Genomic DNA, 20,357 nt, shown 5'->3' on the forward strand with positions numbered 1-20,357 from the left:
AAAAAATGTAGATCACAACTTTTATTTCTGGGCAGGACAGTGGAACTTCTTTTGACCTGGCCCATTTCAGAAATGAGTATTTCTGCTCATTCCAGCTGTATCTGGAATTTGCTGCCTTCTCGTTGTGCTACTGAAAGAGCCTGCTGGTGTGTGGGAAAGTTTGGATGCTGCCTTGTGCATCCCCCTTCCTAGATTTGTATCTTGACTCTCCATCTTGTAAATGAGGACTCCTGCTCTTGTGCTACTTTGAATGCTTGATGCAATCATTTTATAGAAATGGGGATGGGGGGATATTGCCACATTTCAGTGGTCCCAGGTTTGCTTTTTCTTTCATTGTGCAGCACTCATTGCAGTCTAATAGGCATACGTAGCTGAAACCAAGGCAACTGCCTGCAACTGTCTGCCTATACTTGACATAGGTCTCATCCAGCAATTGTGGATGCTCAATTAAAAATAATAATCCAGCATTATTATGCCTTGTACACTGAATGTTTCCCCATTTTTATTTTCAGTGCAAAATAGAGCTTTTGAGGTTTAGATATTTTTGGAAAACTCTTTAGATGCCTTTCCCTAAAGTTGTTTGCTGCTTTTGTTATCCCATCCTTCAGCTATTGTGCATTTTTTCTTTCAGTATTTTTCCTCCTTGTGTGCTATGAGGCAGACATGAATCTTTTTGTGAACAATATGATAAAATATCCAGCAAGCCCTTGAGGATCAATGAAGACTTAGGGCAACATTTGCCATGCCAGTTATATGGATAATTATGGCTGATTGGACCAGCATTGGTCCCTCTCTGCATGATGGTGAGCTGTGATAGGTTGTGCCATTTGACACTACACAGGCTAGCTTACTTTTGGGTATCAAGTTGCCCTGCCTGTCCATGACTTGTTCTATACATTATTATTCCTGTGATTATAACAATTTCATTGAGGGTTGCTCAAGTTAGTTGCTCAGCCCGAGTTGACAAAGTGCCACGCCATACTTTGTGATCCCACCTGTGCCACCTCCACCCTCCCTCACCAGCGATTGCTCCTCTGCTGAGGCTCAAACTGCACTTTAGCGGGAATTGCATTTTTGCTACCCATTTCTAATTGTTTTTTGTCCCAGAAATTTTGCAATTTTATTTGTTTACATTATTGTTTTTGTCAGTCTTTTGCAAGTGTGCAAGTGCACATTTATACTCCCTGACATGTGTTGTTTTGCTTTCTCGATACCCTTGTAAGGTTTAGCTGTCAAAGGAAGTGAAATATAGTAGCCAACATACAAAGAACTGGCAAGGCAAGACTACATAACAAACAATATATCCAGACTTGTTAAGGACTGGGGCAAGTAATTTAAAGGAAGAGGAAAAGCGGGGTGGGGGGGATTAGTAGGTACACTAAAAAGGTAGGCAGGAAACTATCTTCTAATTAGCAATGTAATCCTCTCACTTTTAAGTGTTAAACTGACACTTGCCCTGCTTTCATTTAACACTTTCCCAAGTGTCCAGCCAGATCAGAAAGGGATCTCTTTTACATTAAGTTATAAAAAATTCTCATTTTACTGTCAAACCTCTTAATTTGCATGAATTTCCCCTCCATTTACTTTCTTGGCTTTAAACATGCATAGATGCAAAAGTATTTCTGACAGTTTAGAGAAAAAATTCCTGCAGTAACTGCAGTAGTAACTATTGCAAAAGGGAGACATTGACAAGGCAAGACTACATGTATCAGACAACCATAATTGCCAGTGCATCCAGATTAAAATCCAAACAAGGCAAAGCCTTTTACTGCAATAATATGGGTAGAGCAATTCAGTTCATGTTTATATGGGAAAAATTCCTCTGTGTGTCTTACTTCAAAGTAGGACTACATCCCTGGAGAAGACCAAAAAAGAACAAGAATCTCTGCACAAGCAAGAAAAAACTGACAAATGGGAGAAATGATCAAAGTTGCAAAATGTTCAGTTTAGTAGTTCAATCAGATCAGAAGCCACACACGGCTCACGTAGCATAACCAACTAGTAGCTTTCCTTGAAAGCTAGTATCACATGGGGTTAGCTGGGGATGCTCAAAAGCTCTGAGAGGCTATGTGCAGGAGGAGTATACATGCTCTACAGAGAAACTGTCAGCTTTTCCCTTTTACCTAGATGAAAAGCTTTGGAAAACAGCTGGTAGTCAGAATAATGGCAATTAGTACCAGCTATACATCTGGTACATGTGTGAGCGGACCCTTTCTGCTCAGTCTCTGGATCAGCCTACCAAGATGGTTTATTCAGTAAGGGGGCTTAACTGGGGCCTTGTCTGCTCTTCTCTGGAGGTGTAACCTTTTAGTATTCAGGAGGATTCAACCCATAAAACACAATTTTAATAAAATTAAGGCACTTGTATTCAGAGCTGGGAATATTCTGAGTGCCTAGACAGGGTGTCATCCAGTCAGACTTTCTCACTCCAGGTCACAGGTGAAGTGCAAAGTGAGATAAAGGGAGGGACAGACCCTGATATTGAAATAGTGAAAGTGGCCATTCACAAAAGATAGCAGGGTGCTATATTATGTTTAATTCTAACATTATACCTAAGTCACTACACGAGTCATTTAATGGACTACTTGATGATGAGATTTAGACTGTGTAATTAGAATATGCAAAGGAGCCATCCTAGGTCAGTTTAGACAGACCTGTAACTTCTAGCATAGTTGTAGGCCTTTTTTTCCTGTCTAAACTGGCATAGGATGGTGCGTTAAATTTCTTTTATTCTCTCTCTGCTGTATCAGCAGCATCCAGTTTCAGTAGGCAGGCAAAACAGTCTCTTTAGTCAGATCTACTATCCTATTATTATGGAGAGATCAAAAGGCAATGTGGAAGAAAATATTCCTTCAGCCAGCAGGATTTCATCCTTAATATCTGCGTTAATAAAACTTCCTAACCTACTGAATTACTTTTCTAGCCATTAACCCCACTTTAAAATGCATGAAAATTATAATACATGGCAAATAATACTATTTGCATCTTCATTTAGTGCATAATGAACTGGATTAAGTTAATAACTTTTGAATTTAGTGCACAGGAATTTATATAGGTAATTTTTAAAACAAAGCAACATTAGAAAATCAGTTAAAATATTCCAATTTTTACTTAAATTCCAAATATTTGTCTTCCTTCTGTTTCATGTTCATACATGTTTCCTTTATGGAGCAGAGCACCATAAATGTAATTGGTTAGTTATGTTTTGCTGTAGGGCTGGAGGTTGGACTGGTTTCCTTATGCTCCAGTGGTCGAAGCTATAGGAACAGCTGCCTGGAAGTAGTGTAACAACTGCTCTCGCTTGCTCTGGGGCTTCCAGTTGGCAGAGATACAAAGCCACTGCTGACCTGTCCTTTGAAAGAGCTTGCTCTCATACTCTGCACATCTGTTCCTGTTCTGACAATGCAATTAGCAAAGGGCATGGTGAACAATTAGGTATCTTGTAGGGTCAAAGAAGTCTCTGAAACTTGAATTTCCACTTGTTCTGCTAAGAAAAACAGTCATGTCTCATGACAAGCTTCTATATGTAAAAGCTAGGTTCTTTTAATGTAAATGTTCATACGATTTGTCAGTTGCTATAGAAACCTGGAATGGATTTTTTGCCAGTGAAGTTTTTAAAAATAGGTCTATCCTAATTCTCCATAATATAAAAAGCCTCCAATGAAATTAAAAATGGTTTGGGTCTATAGGAGGCACAAAACATAAAGCAAATGTTGGCAGTGAACACCTGGGTTAGACATTTTTAGGCTTTCTTTTTGGATACTCTTATTTTTGTTAGAGGAACACATCATTTGCTTCATGAAATGACCCTTTCCCCACCCCCACAGAAGAGAAACATGATCCTTCCCATGCTGTGGTATCAGTTTTGGACTCATGCAAAGAGTGGCCGCCTCATCTACTCAGACTGCAGCCACGGGACCATGATGGGTCACGGTGCAAACTGCCCTCGTGTTTACGTGCAAGAGGTTACTAGGTAGCACATCTTAGCAGATGTAAACTTCTTCACAGTGGGTAACTGCTTAAAAATGAATGAAAATAGTTTATCACTGCTCCAGATCACGGTGATGAACTACGCAAAAGTACCTGGCAATGGCATACCCCCTGCTCCGAGCCCTGAAGAACTCTCAGAACTTCAGGACCCAATGCTTACTTCTTACTTAAAACACCCCCTACTGAAATTCTCAGTTGTTATATGAAGTAAAAACTTTCAAAATTATTACGCTGTATTTATATCCCACCTTTTTTCCTCTGTGCTCTTTTTAGCTCCTGTAATCCTTTTTATCCTCATGACAGCAACCTTGTGAGGGAGGTTGAGTGACTGGGTTTAAGGCTTCCAGTGAGTTCCAGAACAGAGGAGAAAACCCGCCAGATCTCAGGACTGGGTTCTGGCAGGTTCCCAGCCCAACACTGACCACCTCACTGCTACAATGCAACAACAGTGGAATAAATCAGGTTAAAATGGCATCAGGCATAAAAGAGTGCAAAACATAAAAATTTAAAGGCTTGAGATAGTTAAAAGGGATTTGCAGACTATTGATGCCCTGAAGTTGCCATACAGCTCTCAAGATGGAGTATCTGAGGGCTGTCTACAGAAGTTGCATCCTATAAACATGTTACTATTGCCTAACAGTAGCAGTGATATTAGAAATCACCACCCTTGTATTGGAATGGCCAAGCCATGGCCAGAGCTGGATAGACTCTCTTTCTATATTCTTTAAGAGAATCTATTTCCTTTTTCAAAACTTTTCATAAAAACTGAATTTGTTGAAAGTTCAGCCTGTAAGTAAGATTTCCGTATAGGAAATGGAATGGTGTGATTTAAAAAGCTTCCTTGAAATGAGAGCAGGATTGGTTTCTAGCTGAGGATAAAATAGTGCTGGTCTGTTTAAGATGACCATTTATAGCAAAGGCAATGTCCATCAGAAAATATAAACCCTGCTTGTCGGGAAGGTACCTCAGTTTCAGCAAGCAAAAGTCTAGGACAGAGTTTAATCACACAGGAGTGATTACAAAGGAAATTTTCTAACGGTGAGCCTCCTAAGACTCATCTAGCTTTTGCTGTATACCTGCTAACTTCTGTTTCATTCTTCAGATTCTTCCCCTTAAGAGAAGCAAGGGACAGACTGCCCACCCCTCTTTTATCCTGCACCTTCATATCCCAGAAGAGGATAAATTAGATTCTCAAGGAGGAATTACCTTGTAATGCAGCATAGGCAGCTACCCCTTATGCTAGGCAAATAGGTAGGAGTAGACCACAGAGAGGAACAGGAATGCAGGTGAACAAAGAGGCAGTAGGAAATAGGTTGCCTGGCTGTCGTGAGTACTGTGGCTCTCTATGAGTGCCCTGAACATTTTCCAGGAGTGGCTGATCCTCCTGGGCCACTCAATGAGCAGAACTGTTGGTGCACCTCCCACTTGCAGTGCTCCTCTCTAGAGCTGTCTCCCCTTCCTGGCCCTGTGAGGCTTCTTTGGAAGTTGCTGCTGCACTTTCTGCAGGAATTTGTGGGGTGACCAGTGGACTAGGGATGGGGTGCAGTGGAAAGATGGAAGGAGAGTGGCTAATGGAATGGGTGCTGGACCATTGAGACCAGTGAGGTCAGGAGGCCACACCTGGTGGCAGGTGCTAGAATGCATGCTGGCTGCACCAGGAGAAGCTGCTGTGGCAGCCCATACTGGAAGGGCTGCAATATGGCCATTGGTGGCTATTGGTACAGGAGGGAAGGCAGGAATGCTCCCTTGTTTGTAATGCCCTGTATGTTGCCCATGTGCCCCCCCCCCCATTTGAAGTGACTTTACAGAAAGGGATGGTATGCTTTTGCCTAAACTCCGAAGACAAAGCTGCTCAGAAGTGGCATCTATGAGAACTGCAGCAAGCAGATAGGAACACATATACAGCTGTCCCCAGGGTTGCTGTTCCAGGCAGTATGATGTGCTTCTCTGCTGCTGGAGAACAACAAAGACACCAGGAGGACATCTGGAGGGAAACTAAGTGGGGAGCAGGGAGACAAGATGAGGACTGTGATGTGAAGGTGATGCAAATGCACATACCACCTCTTTGAATGTCCAAGATCTCTTGTGCCTTTGCTTTCTCTTGACAGCTCACCTTCTGACCAAAGAGGGAAAAATACATTTGGAGCTTGTTCCAGACAACAAATAGGCCTGGTGCTTGCTGCTCCTTGGCTTCTGGCATACTCTTGACTATTGCCCAGCTAAGACTTCTGATCCTTGCACACCCAAAAGCAAAGTTCACAGGAACACAGCTGTGCCTAGTAGAGGGAATTTTGTGGGGTGGCAGAAGTTTTGCAGATTTTTTAAAGCCTTGGCAACCATAGCAGCCCCTCCAGGGGGTTCCTGGGGACTTTGATGGGGCAGGTCAGAGCTATCAAAATGGGATTGTGAAAGCTGGCTTTTGTGCCATCTGCAGAATAGAGGAGGTTATAAAAAGCCCATGACAAATCTGAACTGGCTCGAAGTTGCAGTGGGGAGGGAGGAAAGACTTGGTCCTTGTGGTGTGTCCCCTGGGAGGACTGAGTGAGAGGGAGGGGGCCACCAATATAAGGCATGCCCATTCCTCTGATCACTGTGGGGTGTCTGCATGACAACCAACTCACTCTGGCTTATTGCCAGAGTGGGTGAGCACAAAGTGTGCACAGGCTGCTCTTTCTCTCTGTGTAACATTGATATGTTAATTTTCAGCAGAAGAGAGGCCTCCTTTTACTCATTACCAGAGAAGTGATAACATAGCATGATGGATCCGCTCGCTCTTTTTATGCAGGTTTCTTCATCCTTATAAGTGTTTTTTCCCCCTGTATGCCTTCATTTCATTCTTCTCATTTTCCTCCCACCCATAATCTGTATACAGTGCAGAATGAAGTATGAATTCAGATTAAATTGCTGAGCCAGGTGGGAGGAAGCAAAGCAAGAAAATGGACATAGAATAAAGCAGCTTCATGAAAAGGAATTTGGGTGGCCTGTTAAAATGAGTAGGAGAGGGGAAATTAGAGAGAGAAGGTTAATAAACTTGAAATAGGAATTTAGACTTGCAGAAGGTGAGAGTGAAAGATGAAAAGCGTTTGAGTAGGAAGGAATGTGAAATTACATACAGATGATAGTATTCTGAATACTGACAATAGGCAAACACAAATAGTTACTTTCTCTGACATATCTTGGTGATTCTGATTCTTAATGTTGTATACACAAACTTCTTAATCACTGTCCTGTAGAGCTGATATATCAACATGCCATCTCATTCATTTCTCTTCTGTGAGGAATCAATAAGTATACCCAAGCACCCCTTGACTATCGTTTATCCATTTTTAGTTTTAATTTCTGTCTTGGGATGCCACTGCATCTCTTGCCCCTTTTTTTGGTGGGGAGGGGGCTTTTCTGGTGAATAAACATTATTTCCAGATACCATCAAAAATCATTTGCCCTGTTTCTGAGTCCATCTCTTATATCTTGTGCCAGGATCTGCTAGTAATACAGCTGCCTTTAGTGCCCTGATATAAGAGGCAACTTGGCCCCCCTTGCAAGTGCTTGCAGGATTTTATCAGGCCTGTAGGTACTTACTGGATGAGGACCAACTCAAACATCAAGACCATCTGGAAGTATGGTCACAGAAAGCTTTGCAAAAGACTTCTCAGTCCTGCTTAGCTTTGCTATAATGATGAGAGTCTTTGTGGTGGTTGGTTTGGTTTTTTGAGTTGGTTACTACCTCTAAGTCCTTCAGTCTCTTTGTGTCTTGACTCCTGCCAGTTTCTGACTTGCCTTCAGACCTGGTTTTGCCTTTTCTAGTTTTATCTGACCTTTGCTTCTTCCTGACTTCACCTTTGCTTCTAGCCTTATTAGGTCTTGCCAAGTTCACCATCTACTTTTATCACCCCTGGTGCTGCTATTCTGATTGAGGACACCTCCTGCTTATAAGAGATGACATCTTGTGTATTCCTTCTTATTTCCACTGGCTTTCTTCTTCACATGGAACTTGCTTTTCATGCCAGGTGTCATAGTTACTCACATTTCTTTGTCTTCTTCAATTGGACAGGATCCTTCCTAAATATTGAGATCTGTTCTGGGTAAAGACAGGGTATTAATGTTTTGAATGAATGAATGAATGAATGAATGAATGAATACAATATAGTTGGAAAAGTTGGCTATCTAATAGTGCTGAATTCCTGCTCAAGGAAAAGAGAGAAAGAGTGAGAGAGAATGCACAGGAAGTACAAAGAAACCTATTGAGGCACCCCAAAATATTTTGTTGTTCCTGATTTGTTTCAGCTATGAAGCAGCTCTCTCACCAAGTAAAGGCATCTCATTCAAGAGACATAAAATGACTAATAAATGCCTGTGGTGAATAATTATATCATATTTGAAATGTGTCAGGCATAACAAAATGTTCTAGATGACTTTGATAAATTGATTTCTCTGGAATTTGAATGTTTGATTTCCCTTTCTTGAGTTGGAATAGCCCACTTAATAAAGCCTGTTTTGACCCAGGCTCTAAATTTTTAATTTTTGGTTTTTGCATAATTAGAAACTGCTGGTGAAATCATGTTATCATTTCCCCCTTAAAATCAGATAGGTACTGGTAGATCTCTCCTGAGCAAGTCTGGAAAAATCTGGGGAGTGGGCAGGCGGGGTGGGGAAGTAAGCGGGGAGGAGAAGTCTACAGGACCTAAAGCCTCTCCATCATCTGTCTTAGTCACAATGAGATTACTAAATCCGATGAGTCAAGAGGCTTCTTTGGATAAAGCTGTAAAGAATATTAGAAATGGAACCCCTCCACTGTCTATTTTCCCCACCGGGCTGATTCTGTGCCAGCAGGGCGTGAGATAGACAGAGGACTCCAAGCTTGGAGCTCTCTATCTATTGAGAAGCAATCTCACTAACCATTTATATTTTAACTGTAAATATGAAAACACTGCATTAAATAATATAAATCAGATATCTACCGAGTAGTTGAATAATTGCTCTATAATTAACAGAATTTATTTTTCAAGCAAAACAGTTTTTTTAATGTTGCAGTTCATATAAGAAATATGTATACATAAAAACATCCCAAGAAGCTATGTAGAATACTGAATAAACGACAGAATTACATTATAAATTTCTTGTGTACTGTATCTACTTTTCTGATCCATTATTAATCATTTGCATCAGTCATGATCTTTATGCTGTAGTGCGTTAATTATAGCAGTTTTCTGTTTTATTCTGAGGAAAAGATAGTGTGAAAGCCTATTTAGATGTTGTTGAATAATATAAAGGTAATATACCTAACTTTTACTTTCCATCAAATAAATTAATAATCTTTTATTTCTTCAAGAGTAAAGCTATCACTTTCCAGCAGTGTTTCAAGCTTTTCTGACACTTTCCCTCAACCATGTTGTTTGGGGCATCAATTTTAATTACAACACTTTTAAAAACTTTTCTGTTTGCACTGTACAAATGAGTGCTGAGCTGAAACAAAATGGGGGTAGTGTGTGGATTTTGCAAACTTTGCAAATATGTCTCCCTTCTGATAATGATTGAAACCATTTGTAAAATTGTATGAAATACTTTGTGAAGGGATGGGGTGGTGGGTGAGGCAGGTCCTATCTGCATTGCTAAGATAATTATGTTTATGTGCCCCATTTCAGCTGAGCATTGTTTTAGTGGTTGTGGCAGAACTCGAATGGGAATTCATGTTCTCTGTATATCCACATGTGTGTACCTGTCACTTTCTGCCCTGATTAAAATATAATCGCACAGGACTAAAATGGATCAAGGCGAGATTCTTAGCATTCCATTTTGGTGAAATGATGGAACAGCTAGTGTAGCATGTTAATATAGGCAATATCAGCCCAAGGTCAAGAGAAATCTGTAAATGCATTGGAAAACCTTCATTTTGCTACTAAAGGAAAGCTGATTACTTACATGGCACTTTGATGTCATCATGTCTAGTGCAGGTTTCCTAATGATTTGGACTCATGTAGGTAAGTGTTTGAAATAAAAAGATGTCAACAGAACAGTGGATTAGGAAAACAAAGGCAGCAAACAGATGTGAAAAAGCACGGGGAAGGAAAGAAAGTCAGATTTTTTCACAGGCTGTTGTTCAACAGGAAGCCAAACAGCCTGTGAAAAAATCTGTTGAAAAATTGACCCTTAAAAATGTTGTGGCTCTAGTAGAAGCAGTTTTACAGTATTGTGTGACCATTTTTTGGCTAAATGGGCTGATATTACAAGGGATTAATTTAGAGACTATGCCTTTCAGTAGTGTGAAGTGGTCTCTTCTTGGAGTGAGGTTTTTTTTAGGAGAATAGAACATCTAGAAATGTTAAATATAGAAGCAATTTTGGCTAAGTAAAATTTTTAAACAATTATAAAGGTTTGCCAATTCAAAGAAAATCTGTATCTTTGGGCATGAACTCAGAATGGCTTGCCCATTCCTTCCTGGCAGTGAACATTTAATAAAGCCAACTGCCTGAGAAAATGGTCATGATCTAAATGGAGTTACAATTTGAATTTATCTCTAATAGTCCAGGCTACAAACTGTTGTGATGGAATTTTTCACAATGCTTAGAGCCACTAGAGAGAATTTCCTGAGTTTGGTATTGGTTTTTTTTTAAAGTTGCTTTTCATTTGCAGCCTTTCGCCACCCTTCTTCTTTGATAATATTCTTTACTTTTCTCACCTTAAGGCATTAAGGGGAAAGATATTTTGAGAAATGCTGTTGATGTCCCCTTCTTGCCCCCAGCAGGCTTAATCCAACTGACCCGCTGAGCTCAGAGAGCCTGTTCTCTCCCACCCACAGCGTTTCTTCCTTGCAGATTAAGACTCACAGAACAGCAGGATGCCAGGCAGTGATGTGCGGTGCTAACTGGCATTGGTTGCCATTGTCTTTCAAGATAATAACTGTAACCAGTTTAGATGGAGTTTCAGAGGATGTTTGTTGTGCTGCTTTAGGCTATGTTTGAGGAAGCTTGCTTATGCCATTCCTACATTATACAAAGCATTGATGGTGCCACTTATTTCCAGCTTCACAAATTAGTTTTAAGACTTTAATTCTACATTTTCTCTTTGTTGTATGATTGCACTACAACTCTAAATATCGTTGTTAACAGGTGGGTTCAGAGCTGTACATTCAACATTCAGAAAGTGTTTTCTCATAGTCAACAATCAGGCAGAGGCACCATGTTTTTAGCAACTCTGTTCCAACCAAAACACAGCCTATACAGCTAGGATATTGCTAACTAAGAGAGAAGCAGGGAGATCCAAGTGGGCTTCTTAAACATATATTTACATATGTTGTGGCAACCATTTTTGTAATAGTTTCTTTTGAAAATGAAAGGTCTCAGCCACACTTCTTGCCTATCAATCGGCATGCTTACCAGCCCCCCTCCCAAGATTGGCCTTTGGACCACAGTATAGTGTCCTCTGCTCCTTTCCTGAGAAGTATTTCATTTTCACAGCTGTGGGCTCAGTCCTCAGCCTTCAGACATTGCCACCTGGATATCAGAGCTCACATCTGTGTGGCTTTTGGCGGATTCCTCAAATCTAGTATGCCATCTTCTTCCTGCAGTAAGTCTGTTGCTTTTCAGTCAGCCATATGTTTGAGTCACAGAGAACTTGAAGGGAAAAAAAAAAACAGGTAGGTTAACTATAACTGTGGCTCATCCAGTTCATTCTAAGAACTCAGGTGACCCAGTGTCCTCCCTGCTTCCCTGCCTCACTTTCTTTATTCCTCCAGTGAAATAGACCTGGAACTAAGAGTCAGGCAGGAGCCATGCCCAAAGTGTGTGCAGAGGAGGTAGCTAGGGCTGACACCTAAAACTGTTTAGCTCTGGAATGTTATGCATGGGTACATAATTCATATGTGTGCATTCACAGAGGACCACTTGAAGAAGCACAGTTACAGGTAAGTGCAGAGTCCCTTCCTTTCCACAGAGCACACCGTCACTTGTTATGATCTTCTACCTTTTGTTCTAATCACAAGATTGATACATTTTCTGTTATTTTACCTTAAGTTCCTAATTTATAATTTTCCAAGGTCCATTGCACATAGGATAACTTATGTCAACTTAACATCTGTTATGATTATAGCCTTTTTGTAGGCTTTTATAACTTATCCCCTAGCATAAGTTATATACTAGAACTTATATTCTTGTAGTATATGTAAGTCAGTCCTATGTGACGTGTTGTGCATGTGTGTGTGGGTGAGGGAGAGAGTGAGGGAGAGCTGTGGGGGGAGGGGGATATCATGTATATAACTCCCAGGTACCACCACTCTTCTTCATGGGAAAACTACAGCTTAAATGAAATACCTTAAATGAAATTATAGTTGCGGAATGAAGGAACAATGTATACTGCTTTATTTGCAATGGGGACATGCCCTTTAATGGAACATTTGTTATTGAATATCTTCAGTGTTTACTAAAGTAGTCGCATGTTTTTTGACAGAAGCAGTTGTCACCCTTTTCCATTCCAGTATCCTGGAATGAAGTAAAAATAATAGTAATTACCAAACAATGAAGAAATAATATTCAAACATTATTTTTGATGTTTGAATGAACCTCAAACTTGAAAATGAATTTGTTGCCTACAGTATATTAATATCAATCTTAACATTACAGTTGCATAACATTCTCTGTAGCTAATTAGCTGAGGATGAGTTAAGTTTTCAGCATAGAAGTCTTTCTGGCAACATTAGAAAACAAACCAATTTGTTTATAAGAGCTAAGAATCATCGAGTGGAAGATATATTAATGTTTTTATCTGCACAATAAGCCTTTAATAGAGTGGAGTGGACTCTTCTGATTAATATTATTTAGGTTCATCTGTGGTAATTACATTTTGCTTTGGATCTATATAAAAATCCAACCTTGAAAGTACTGATTCATGATCAAATAACAAAAAGGGGGAAATAGTTTTAGATAGTGGTACTAGGCAAGGATGCCCTATTATTGGCATTTCTTTTCCTATTTAATAATTAGGAATTGCATATAGAAAGGGCAATCAGGTTCAAAAGGCATATCTGTAAGTACTAAACAAAGCTAGCATGTTCTCTAAATTAAGTTCTGCAGGCCATTAAAAAGACATGTCATTTAAATTAAGCAAATCAAAATCAGAGCTATTAGATGGAATATTGAGGACTGAACTCAATTTGTAGTATCTATTTCATAACTACAATAAATTAATTACAAGCAACTGTGCTAGTTCCAAAGATCACACAATAACTTAGCATACAAACTGAACGTGTGTACATTTTTAAAGCTGAGTCCTTAGTGAGTTATGGCATGCCAGTGCAGTCTCCCTTTAAGATAATTTAGGGTGCAATGTTTAGACATAAATAGGTTTAAATACATTTTTCTGTCTCAGCATATTCAGGATTGTACTCTTACACAACTATTTTAGTCTGGTTTTTAAATAGTTGTATGATCTGTTCTGCAGATGCCCCAGATTTTGTCTGCATTATCTTGAAAACCTTATAAAAATGCTTGAACTAGTATGTGGCAATTTGCAGTATGAGGCTGCATTGAGATAATCACAGAACAGGCTCATCATATGGAAAATTAACTGGAAAAGACTGAGTGTGCTGCTGCATAACTCTTTCCTTTGCTACCTGGGTAATGTCAGAAGCCTGAGACACATAGGTGCACTATGCAGATTCCCATGTTAGCAGTGTCCCAATGTCCCATCGATGGCAGCACTGATGTAAGAAGGAGCCACATGGACTTTTTCCATCTGGTCCAGGACTTCTTACATTACTCAAGTGGGAGAGGAAGAAACTGTTGTGCAGCAGTTACAATGTCACAAAAGTAACCTTAAATTGGGGTATGAGTCATCCTGGAAAGACTAGTTCTAGTTCCTTTCAATGTTGATTGGGACAATTACTATTGCACACTCTCATTCTTCTGTTACTTTTCAGTAGCTTATTCAATACATCTCTGCATTTAATCCTTATAACACTTTGTTTATCTGATAAAATTATCAAGTCTTTTTGGGCCCTTGGTGTGGGTGTTTGTAAATTTTCCTTGAATGTACAACTCTTTTCATCTGGTCAGTGTGCAAAGTCCTCAAAAGCACAGGGAGGCAACAGGAAGATGATGAAATAACAGATTATTTTCATGCAATTATAAAAATAGCATTTAGTTAAAAGATAGTATAAGCTTAATGCCAGGCTCAACTAGAACAATGTGTGCTTTCTAGTATCAACCATCATCAGACAAGCTTGTCAGGCTATGTCTACTACACATACACACCCTCTCTTGTCAACTTTTCAAACATAATCTACAAAGCATAGTTATTATAACAACCAATAATGCTGTCTTCTGGGATTTAGCTTGGCAGTTCAATTAATAAAATGTACACTGACCTAATATAAATATATCTGTAAAGACTGATAATTTGCCCATATGCAATTTTGTAATCATGTCATTGCAAACTAACTTCCAGTTGGAAGCAAAACCAAAGCTGTAGGATTTTGAAATGAATGTCACATTTCCCATTAAAGTTGTGTGTGTCTTCCTAATGCATTGTAAGAAAATTTAGCCTGTTCAAAAGGATATTCTTCAGTTGCAATGCAATGATGTAGTCTCAGTGATTTATCACAGATCAACTGCAAAATGCTTTTTAGTAGCAAGCACCCAAAATTGGCAGTAATCATGCTTCGTTGCCTTGCTAGGGTGGGTTTCTAAGCAAGTATCAGATGATTTCTCTGTGTAGTTATCTACTTCCATAATTTAAGGGATTTAATGTTCTAGATAATGGCACTTAACTTTAGATAATGATTGGCAATAAAACCACACCAAATATGCAACAAATGCTGTGGATTAAAATGTTCCCTGCTGTTTAGCTACAGTCCCACTGTGGGGTCCATACTTTTACTGCATTTCTATACTCCCTTTTCTGGATGCATCCAAGGGGCTTACAAAATTTCCAAAAACAAAAATTATGAATAAATACAAAATAGTAAAACATTAAACACAGCCATATGTGTCGTTAGAGACACAACAACAATTTAAAACCTTAAGTAAAAGGAAGTGGCTAAATCCCTTCCTGAATGCAGAGTGCAGTCAACATTTGGAATTCCAGAGGTAGTGTATTTCAGACTTTGGGAGCAGCACATGTGCCTGACTAGTGGGCTTCTCTAAGTGAGCTTATCTTCAGAAAGGCTTGTACAGATATTTTAATACTGGACTGCTGTGATCACAATTCTATACACTGATTAGCAGCCAAATAGCTGCATTCTGGATGCACTGAAGCTTCTGGACAGAATGTAGTATTTATCACAGTACTCTAACCCTGATGTTGCACTGATGCATGGATATACCTGCTTAGCATCCATTTACACAATGCTAACTCTGGTTCTGAACTGGGAGTAGTGTGAGTGCTTAGGCCTAAATCTACATTATTTGAGTACTATTCTATTCATATGACTGGATTTTCATCCCTTGTTCTCTTTCTCTTGCAGTCCCACACATATTTTCCAAATCTTCTTCAGGGGGTCACTCAACCCTTTGGGGGTCTTGGGAACTGTAGGGAGGAGAACAGAACTATTCCACCAGCAGTTGCTGTTCCACTGGCAAACTTGTACAAACTCTGAGCATAATCTGAAAGCACCTGCACTTTCAGCATACATAATTTTTCAGGCATTGAATGCACATGCAGTACATGCCAACCCCACTGTTTACAATAAATCCATGTTTAGACTATGTCGACCACTCTCTTCTAATTTACAGCTTCCATTATTGTGGACTTCCACAGCAAGCAGTCCGTTCATCAAAAGGAATGTGTTTTGTGTGGAATCTTTCTTTCCTCTCTGCTTTGGCCCTGGAATGCTAAAGCAGGAGTTTGAGGCATTAAAAAATTTCTGCCGTTTATTATTTTCCTTTCTGGAGTTGATTTGTCAGCCTCTGCCTTCCCTGTTGGCTGCTTTCTTCTATTCCTCTAGACTACATATCTCTACTTGGATGCTTTGTGTCTCATTCTGCCTTGCTACTTTAAATTCCTTATGACATTCTTTCCAGTCTGTTTTCTGGTAAAACTCTGTTTTATTATATACCTTTCAACATACTATTTTTCTTGACTTCTGATTAATAGCTGTTCAGGTGCATTTTTAGGGAAGGCTCCTTATTCACTGGTTATTTTTAGCAGATTTGTTTGTACCATCAGTTTCTTTTTGCTTTTCAGGTTTTAAAAATAAGTCTGCTTGGCCATCGAAAACGCATTTTATCCTCACTGGGAGACAGGCTTCACGAAGATCCACCTCAGAAACCACCACGATCTATAACCCTCAGGGTAAGTCTGGCAAATATACTTGGATGCCTAGTAAAGTCTCACAAATGAGTTTTATAAGACCAAAATGACTGCAAGTATGAAAAAGATTATTTAACTACGCATACAAATAGGATTTATAGCACTTGCTTTTGTTCATTTGTATAGGAGTGTTTAGTTTGCATTTTGCCAGCAAATCTTACTTTGAAGATTTTTTTTGCATTAAAAAGCATCACAGCTATTATTAACTGCACTAACATGTATTTGCTTGTGAACCTAATGCAGTTCATTTCAATGTTTTGCTGAATTAGGATGCCTAGCTGTATCTTCTGCATGCATTCTTCTATAAATTCCTTTGAACTTGCTAAGTCCTTTAAATTCCACATTTTTCTTGGCAAATGATCTTTTTCTAATTTGGTGTTCTGTGAATCTAGTCTTTACTTAGTACCTGAGCTACAACCATGGGCTTCTCTGCATGACAGTAGTGTGTGCTCATGTTCCCTCACAGACATTTGTGGGCCTTTTCATGACACCTGTTCTTGCTGAGTTCTTTTAGAGCAAAAGTGGAACACACTAGAATAAAAGCCTTGTGTCAAATCATGATTCCTGTCCACTACAGCTACCACAGTGGTTTCTGAACAGAATATATAGAAAGACAAATAAATACAAAGCCTGGGAATTATCTCAATGTTAAAGACTGACTTTTTCTCCTGCAGTGAAATGAAAGAAGTCCCAGTAAAACAGTGGGTAATCCTTCATGCAGAGAAGCCCAATGTAGTTTGTTAATTTATCATCCCTAGACCTTCGTCATGGGGAGACTGATCCTGTGGCCTCAGCATTGTAGGATTCTTTGGATTCCCAGTTCTGAAGCTGGAATCAGTGCTCCAATCTTAGAGTTGGAAACCAGAGTTCTGATCTGCCCCTGCCTCATTGCAGTGGCTGGAGCAAGAACCACACTGGTTGCTCTGTGATGCTGGAATAACAACCTTAGTGCAGGTTTGAAGGGGGCCTTTTGTGGGTGGAAAGGGGAACTGGAATGGCCAGGATATGATGTATCCTGATGGCGCTCCTGCCTCCTTGTTTTCTCTGGAGCTCTCCAGCTCGATGGCTAAAAATGGCTTCCTTACGAAAATAGAGTGGGAGGAGTAGGAGGTGAAGGTCACCTGTGCTGCTGCTCCTGTTCTGCATAAGAAGCACCCAGTTCTCCAAGTTTAGAAGCTTATGGGAATCCTGATAGGAACAGGCACATCCTTAGATGAGCTAATGAGTTAATATGTGCATGGTTAGGTGTATGTCTGAGGAAGAGTGCATTGGACTGGACTGTACATTACTTACAGCCAATTCCTTGGAATGTTCTTTTTTCTGAAGATTTAAGAACTTACATTTGCAAAGAGGAAGGACACGAGAGATTACTATCCACTCCTCCCTCTCCATCATGAAAAACTCTTGAAATGTAATGGATAATTTCAGTTTTCCAGCTGGCATATCATATATGTAGGCTTCTGGGACAGAAACTGATTATAGCTCCATGAAAGACTATGTTGGTAGAACTGTCACCATGCTTGCAGTATTTTTGCTTAAATGCAATGCATTTTTATCTTGTTTTCTGGCACCATGTAAAATATTGCTAAGATATAAATAAAGTTGTAGCATACCATGTTCGTAGCAATATAGAATTCTGCACATGGCTTTGAAGGAACTGTGTGTATAGCTACTGTTATGGTGAGTAATGAAAGAACCTGGAGAGCAGAAGAGAGAAATAAGGAAGATGAGTAGGACCAGTAACAAAACATTGCACTTTTGCCCGTTTTCTCTTTTTTTTAAGAGTCAGTGCCCACTGGGTGGGCTGATGAGACCATGTCTAGGATTTCCCCACCTTAAAGAGTGCCCCCCTCCCCCAAAATTGCTTATACTTCTGCAAGACTTTGGATTCCCGAAAATCTTCTGATAGTGCCATCTTATGTGAAGACTGCTTTTTTGGAACATAAGGATTAGTACACAGAGAGCTCTATTTGTATTTCTTTATTTGTAAACAGTTCTGAAAGCTAATGTGATTAATAGAACAGGTTATAAAAACCACAAATAAATAAATATCAGTAATTTTCAAAAAGTCCCATCTGATTTAAAGCAATGCAGAGGCTGCCTCAGGTTGACTCGGGCTCTTCATCCATGGAAATTGGATGATGCCTAAACAAATGTGCTTGCCAGTTATTACTGATGTGCAATTTCATGGATTGTGGTCATTTACTGTAAGGCTAGGGAACCTTTTTGGCCCAAGGGGACAAAGGCAGAGTAAGGGAGAGCAAGTTGGAGTCTGCTGGATGTGGACCCATTTCCCCTTCCAGGCACCCTTATCCCCCCTATACCACAGAAATAATCCTATGCAAGTCTGCTTTAGAGATAAACCAAGGCAATAATTTGAAAACCCACTCCATCGTTCTTGCATTAAGCAGCCCTTTCCATTTATGCTTTCAGTCCTCAACAGCATCCTATTGTGACGTTTATTCACATTATTTAGGAAGAAACATCCTGAGCAACAGTGTGAAAATTCACCCCACTGAGCACCCCCACCCCCACCCCATTCCATTCCGTTATTACATTTAATAGTATTGCTAAAAACCAGTAAGCAGGATAAGCAAACTTTACTAGCAATAGTTTCAAGGGCAAGAAGATGACAAATATCAGAGCAGCTGCCTAATTGCTGCACTGGGGATTGCAAGGTGGGAGAGGAGCAATGGAAAGAATTGATGCAAGGGACCAGGAAATGCTGAAAGAATCCATGGTGTGGGTTTTTGAAATGGATGTGCCAAACAGCAATAACTTTGAGGGCTGGATTAGAGAATCTGATGAATTTGATTTGGCTTGCAGGCCTTTCATTCTCTTGTTTTTCCCTTCCGTCTCCTCCCTTCAATGTTCTGTCATGTCAGGCATGAAGTCAACAGGTGCCATTTTCTATCTCTCTTGCTATGTAAACTTGTTATGATTTTCTGTCTCATAAAAGGGGTTGTGACATAAACTGAGTTGCACGTTAGGGTGTGCTGTGTAACTCTCCATAACTAGGCAGAAGCTTAGCAGGCAGATTTCCATCCTTCACACTCTTTCCTCCGGCAGCATAGATAAGGTGGGAGGAGCTCCAGGCTAAAAAAAAACCCCTTGAAGTGTCCCATGTCACTAGATGACTCACACTCCTTACACACATTAGCTTTGGCAGTTCTGGTACAGTAGCCCTACAATATCTCCAGCTTTGTCAGTGTAGTCCACTGCAGGATGCCTGGAGCACACCCTCTTTGGCCCTGAGAGGTTGCCATAAGAGATTCTGCAGAGGAGTTTTCCATGAGTTAATTCTGAGGGAGTGTGGAAAATTTGAGAGGAAACAGATAGAGGAAACCACAGGCGAACAGTCCCACCCTTTTAGGAGCCATGGGCATTTCAGAAACTGCTATTAGCACCAGCATAAAATGGATCATCACTTTGGCATCTGAACCTGTCATATCTGTGGAGCTTAGGCTGGGTCTTGTTTTGTGTGTATTAGTTACCAAAGCATTTCTTCCCTAAAGCTTTTTCTAATTGTGGGACTTCGTTTCAGCTAATACATCTTTGAAACATTTGTCCTGGCAATATCCAATAATTGTTCATTTTGGGGAGGAGGCTAATGCACAGATAAATATTACTCTGCAACAGTCTTTAATGCCCATAGATGTGCTTTTAAATTATTGCCTACTTTATGGAAATTAACAAATGATCAGCATATATATCTTCTCTCCACCTTTTTGACAGCTAAAAGGTTGATATTAGAACATTGGAAGAATAAACACTCATCTCCTATAACTCTTTCAATCAGTGATCTTGCAATGCTTTATTGGCCCAGGTGAAAAACCTGGTGCCATCTCTAAGTGGATACTTTTGGATATTTGGTCTGATTTTGTTGAAGCCTTTGCATAATTGCTAGAAAGTGGTATGCATTGCTTATTCATTACTATGCATATATACAAATTTGTGTACATGCATTAAAAACAGAATTAAAAAAACAAAGCAGTTTTGCAGGTTGCTAGGGTGTCACATTGGGGACCCTTTTATGAGTGCTGTGTGGGGTGCCCCTGGGCACTGGA

At 39.9% G+C, this 20,357-nt stretch overlaps 1 protein-coding gene across 3 annotated transcripts in view; it reads left to right on the forward strand.

The window, feature by feature from the left end:
* Nucleotides 1-20,357, forward strand: part of ANKS1B (ankyrin repeat and sterile alpha motif domain containing 1B) — a 325,003-nt gene that overhangs the window by 270,612 nt on the left and 34,034 nt on the right. For all 3 annotated transcript variants that reach the window (XM_044454764.1, XM_044454762.1, XM_044454763.1), the window contains one exon: nt 16,165-16,272. In XM_044454764.1, coding sequence (XP_044310699.1) covers nt 16,165-16,272 — 108 coding nt within the window. The remainder of the gene's footprint in view (nt 1-16,164; nt 16,273-20,357) is intronic.

The sequence above is a fragment of the Varanus komodoensis genome, unplaced genomic scaffold (assembly GCF_004798865.1).
Source record: "Varanus komodoensis strain SLA01 unplaced genomic scaffold, ASM479886v1 scaffold8, whole genome shotgun sequence".
Taxonomy (NCBI): Eukaryota; Metazoa; Chordata; class Lepidosauria; order Squamata; family Varanidae; genus Varanus; species Varanus komodoensis.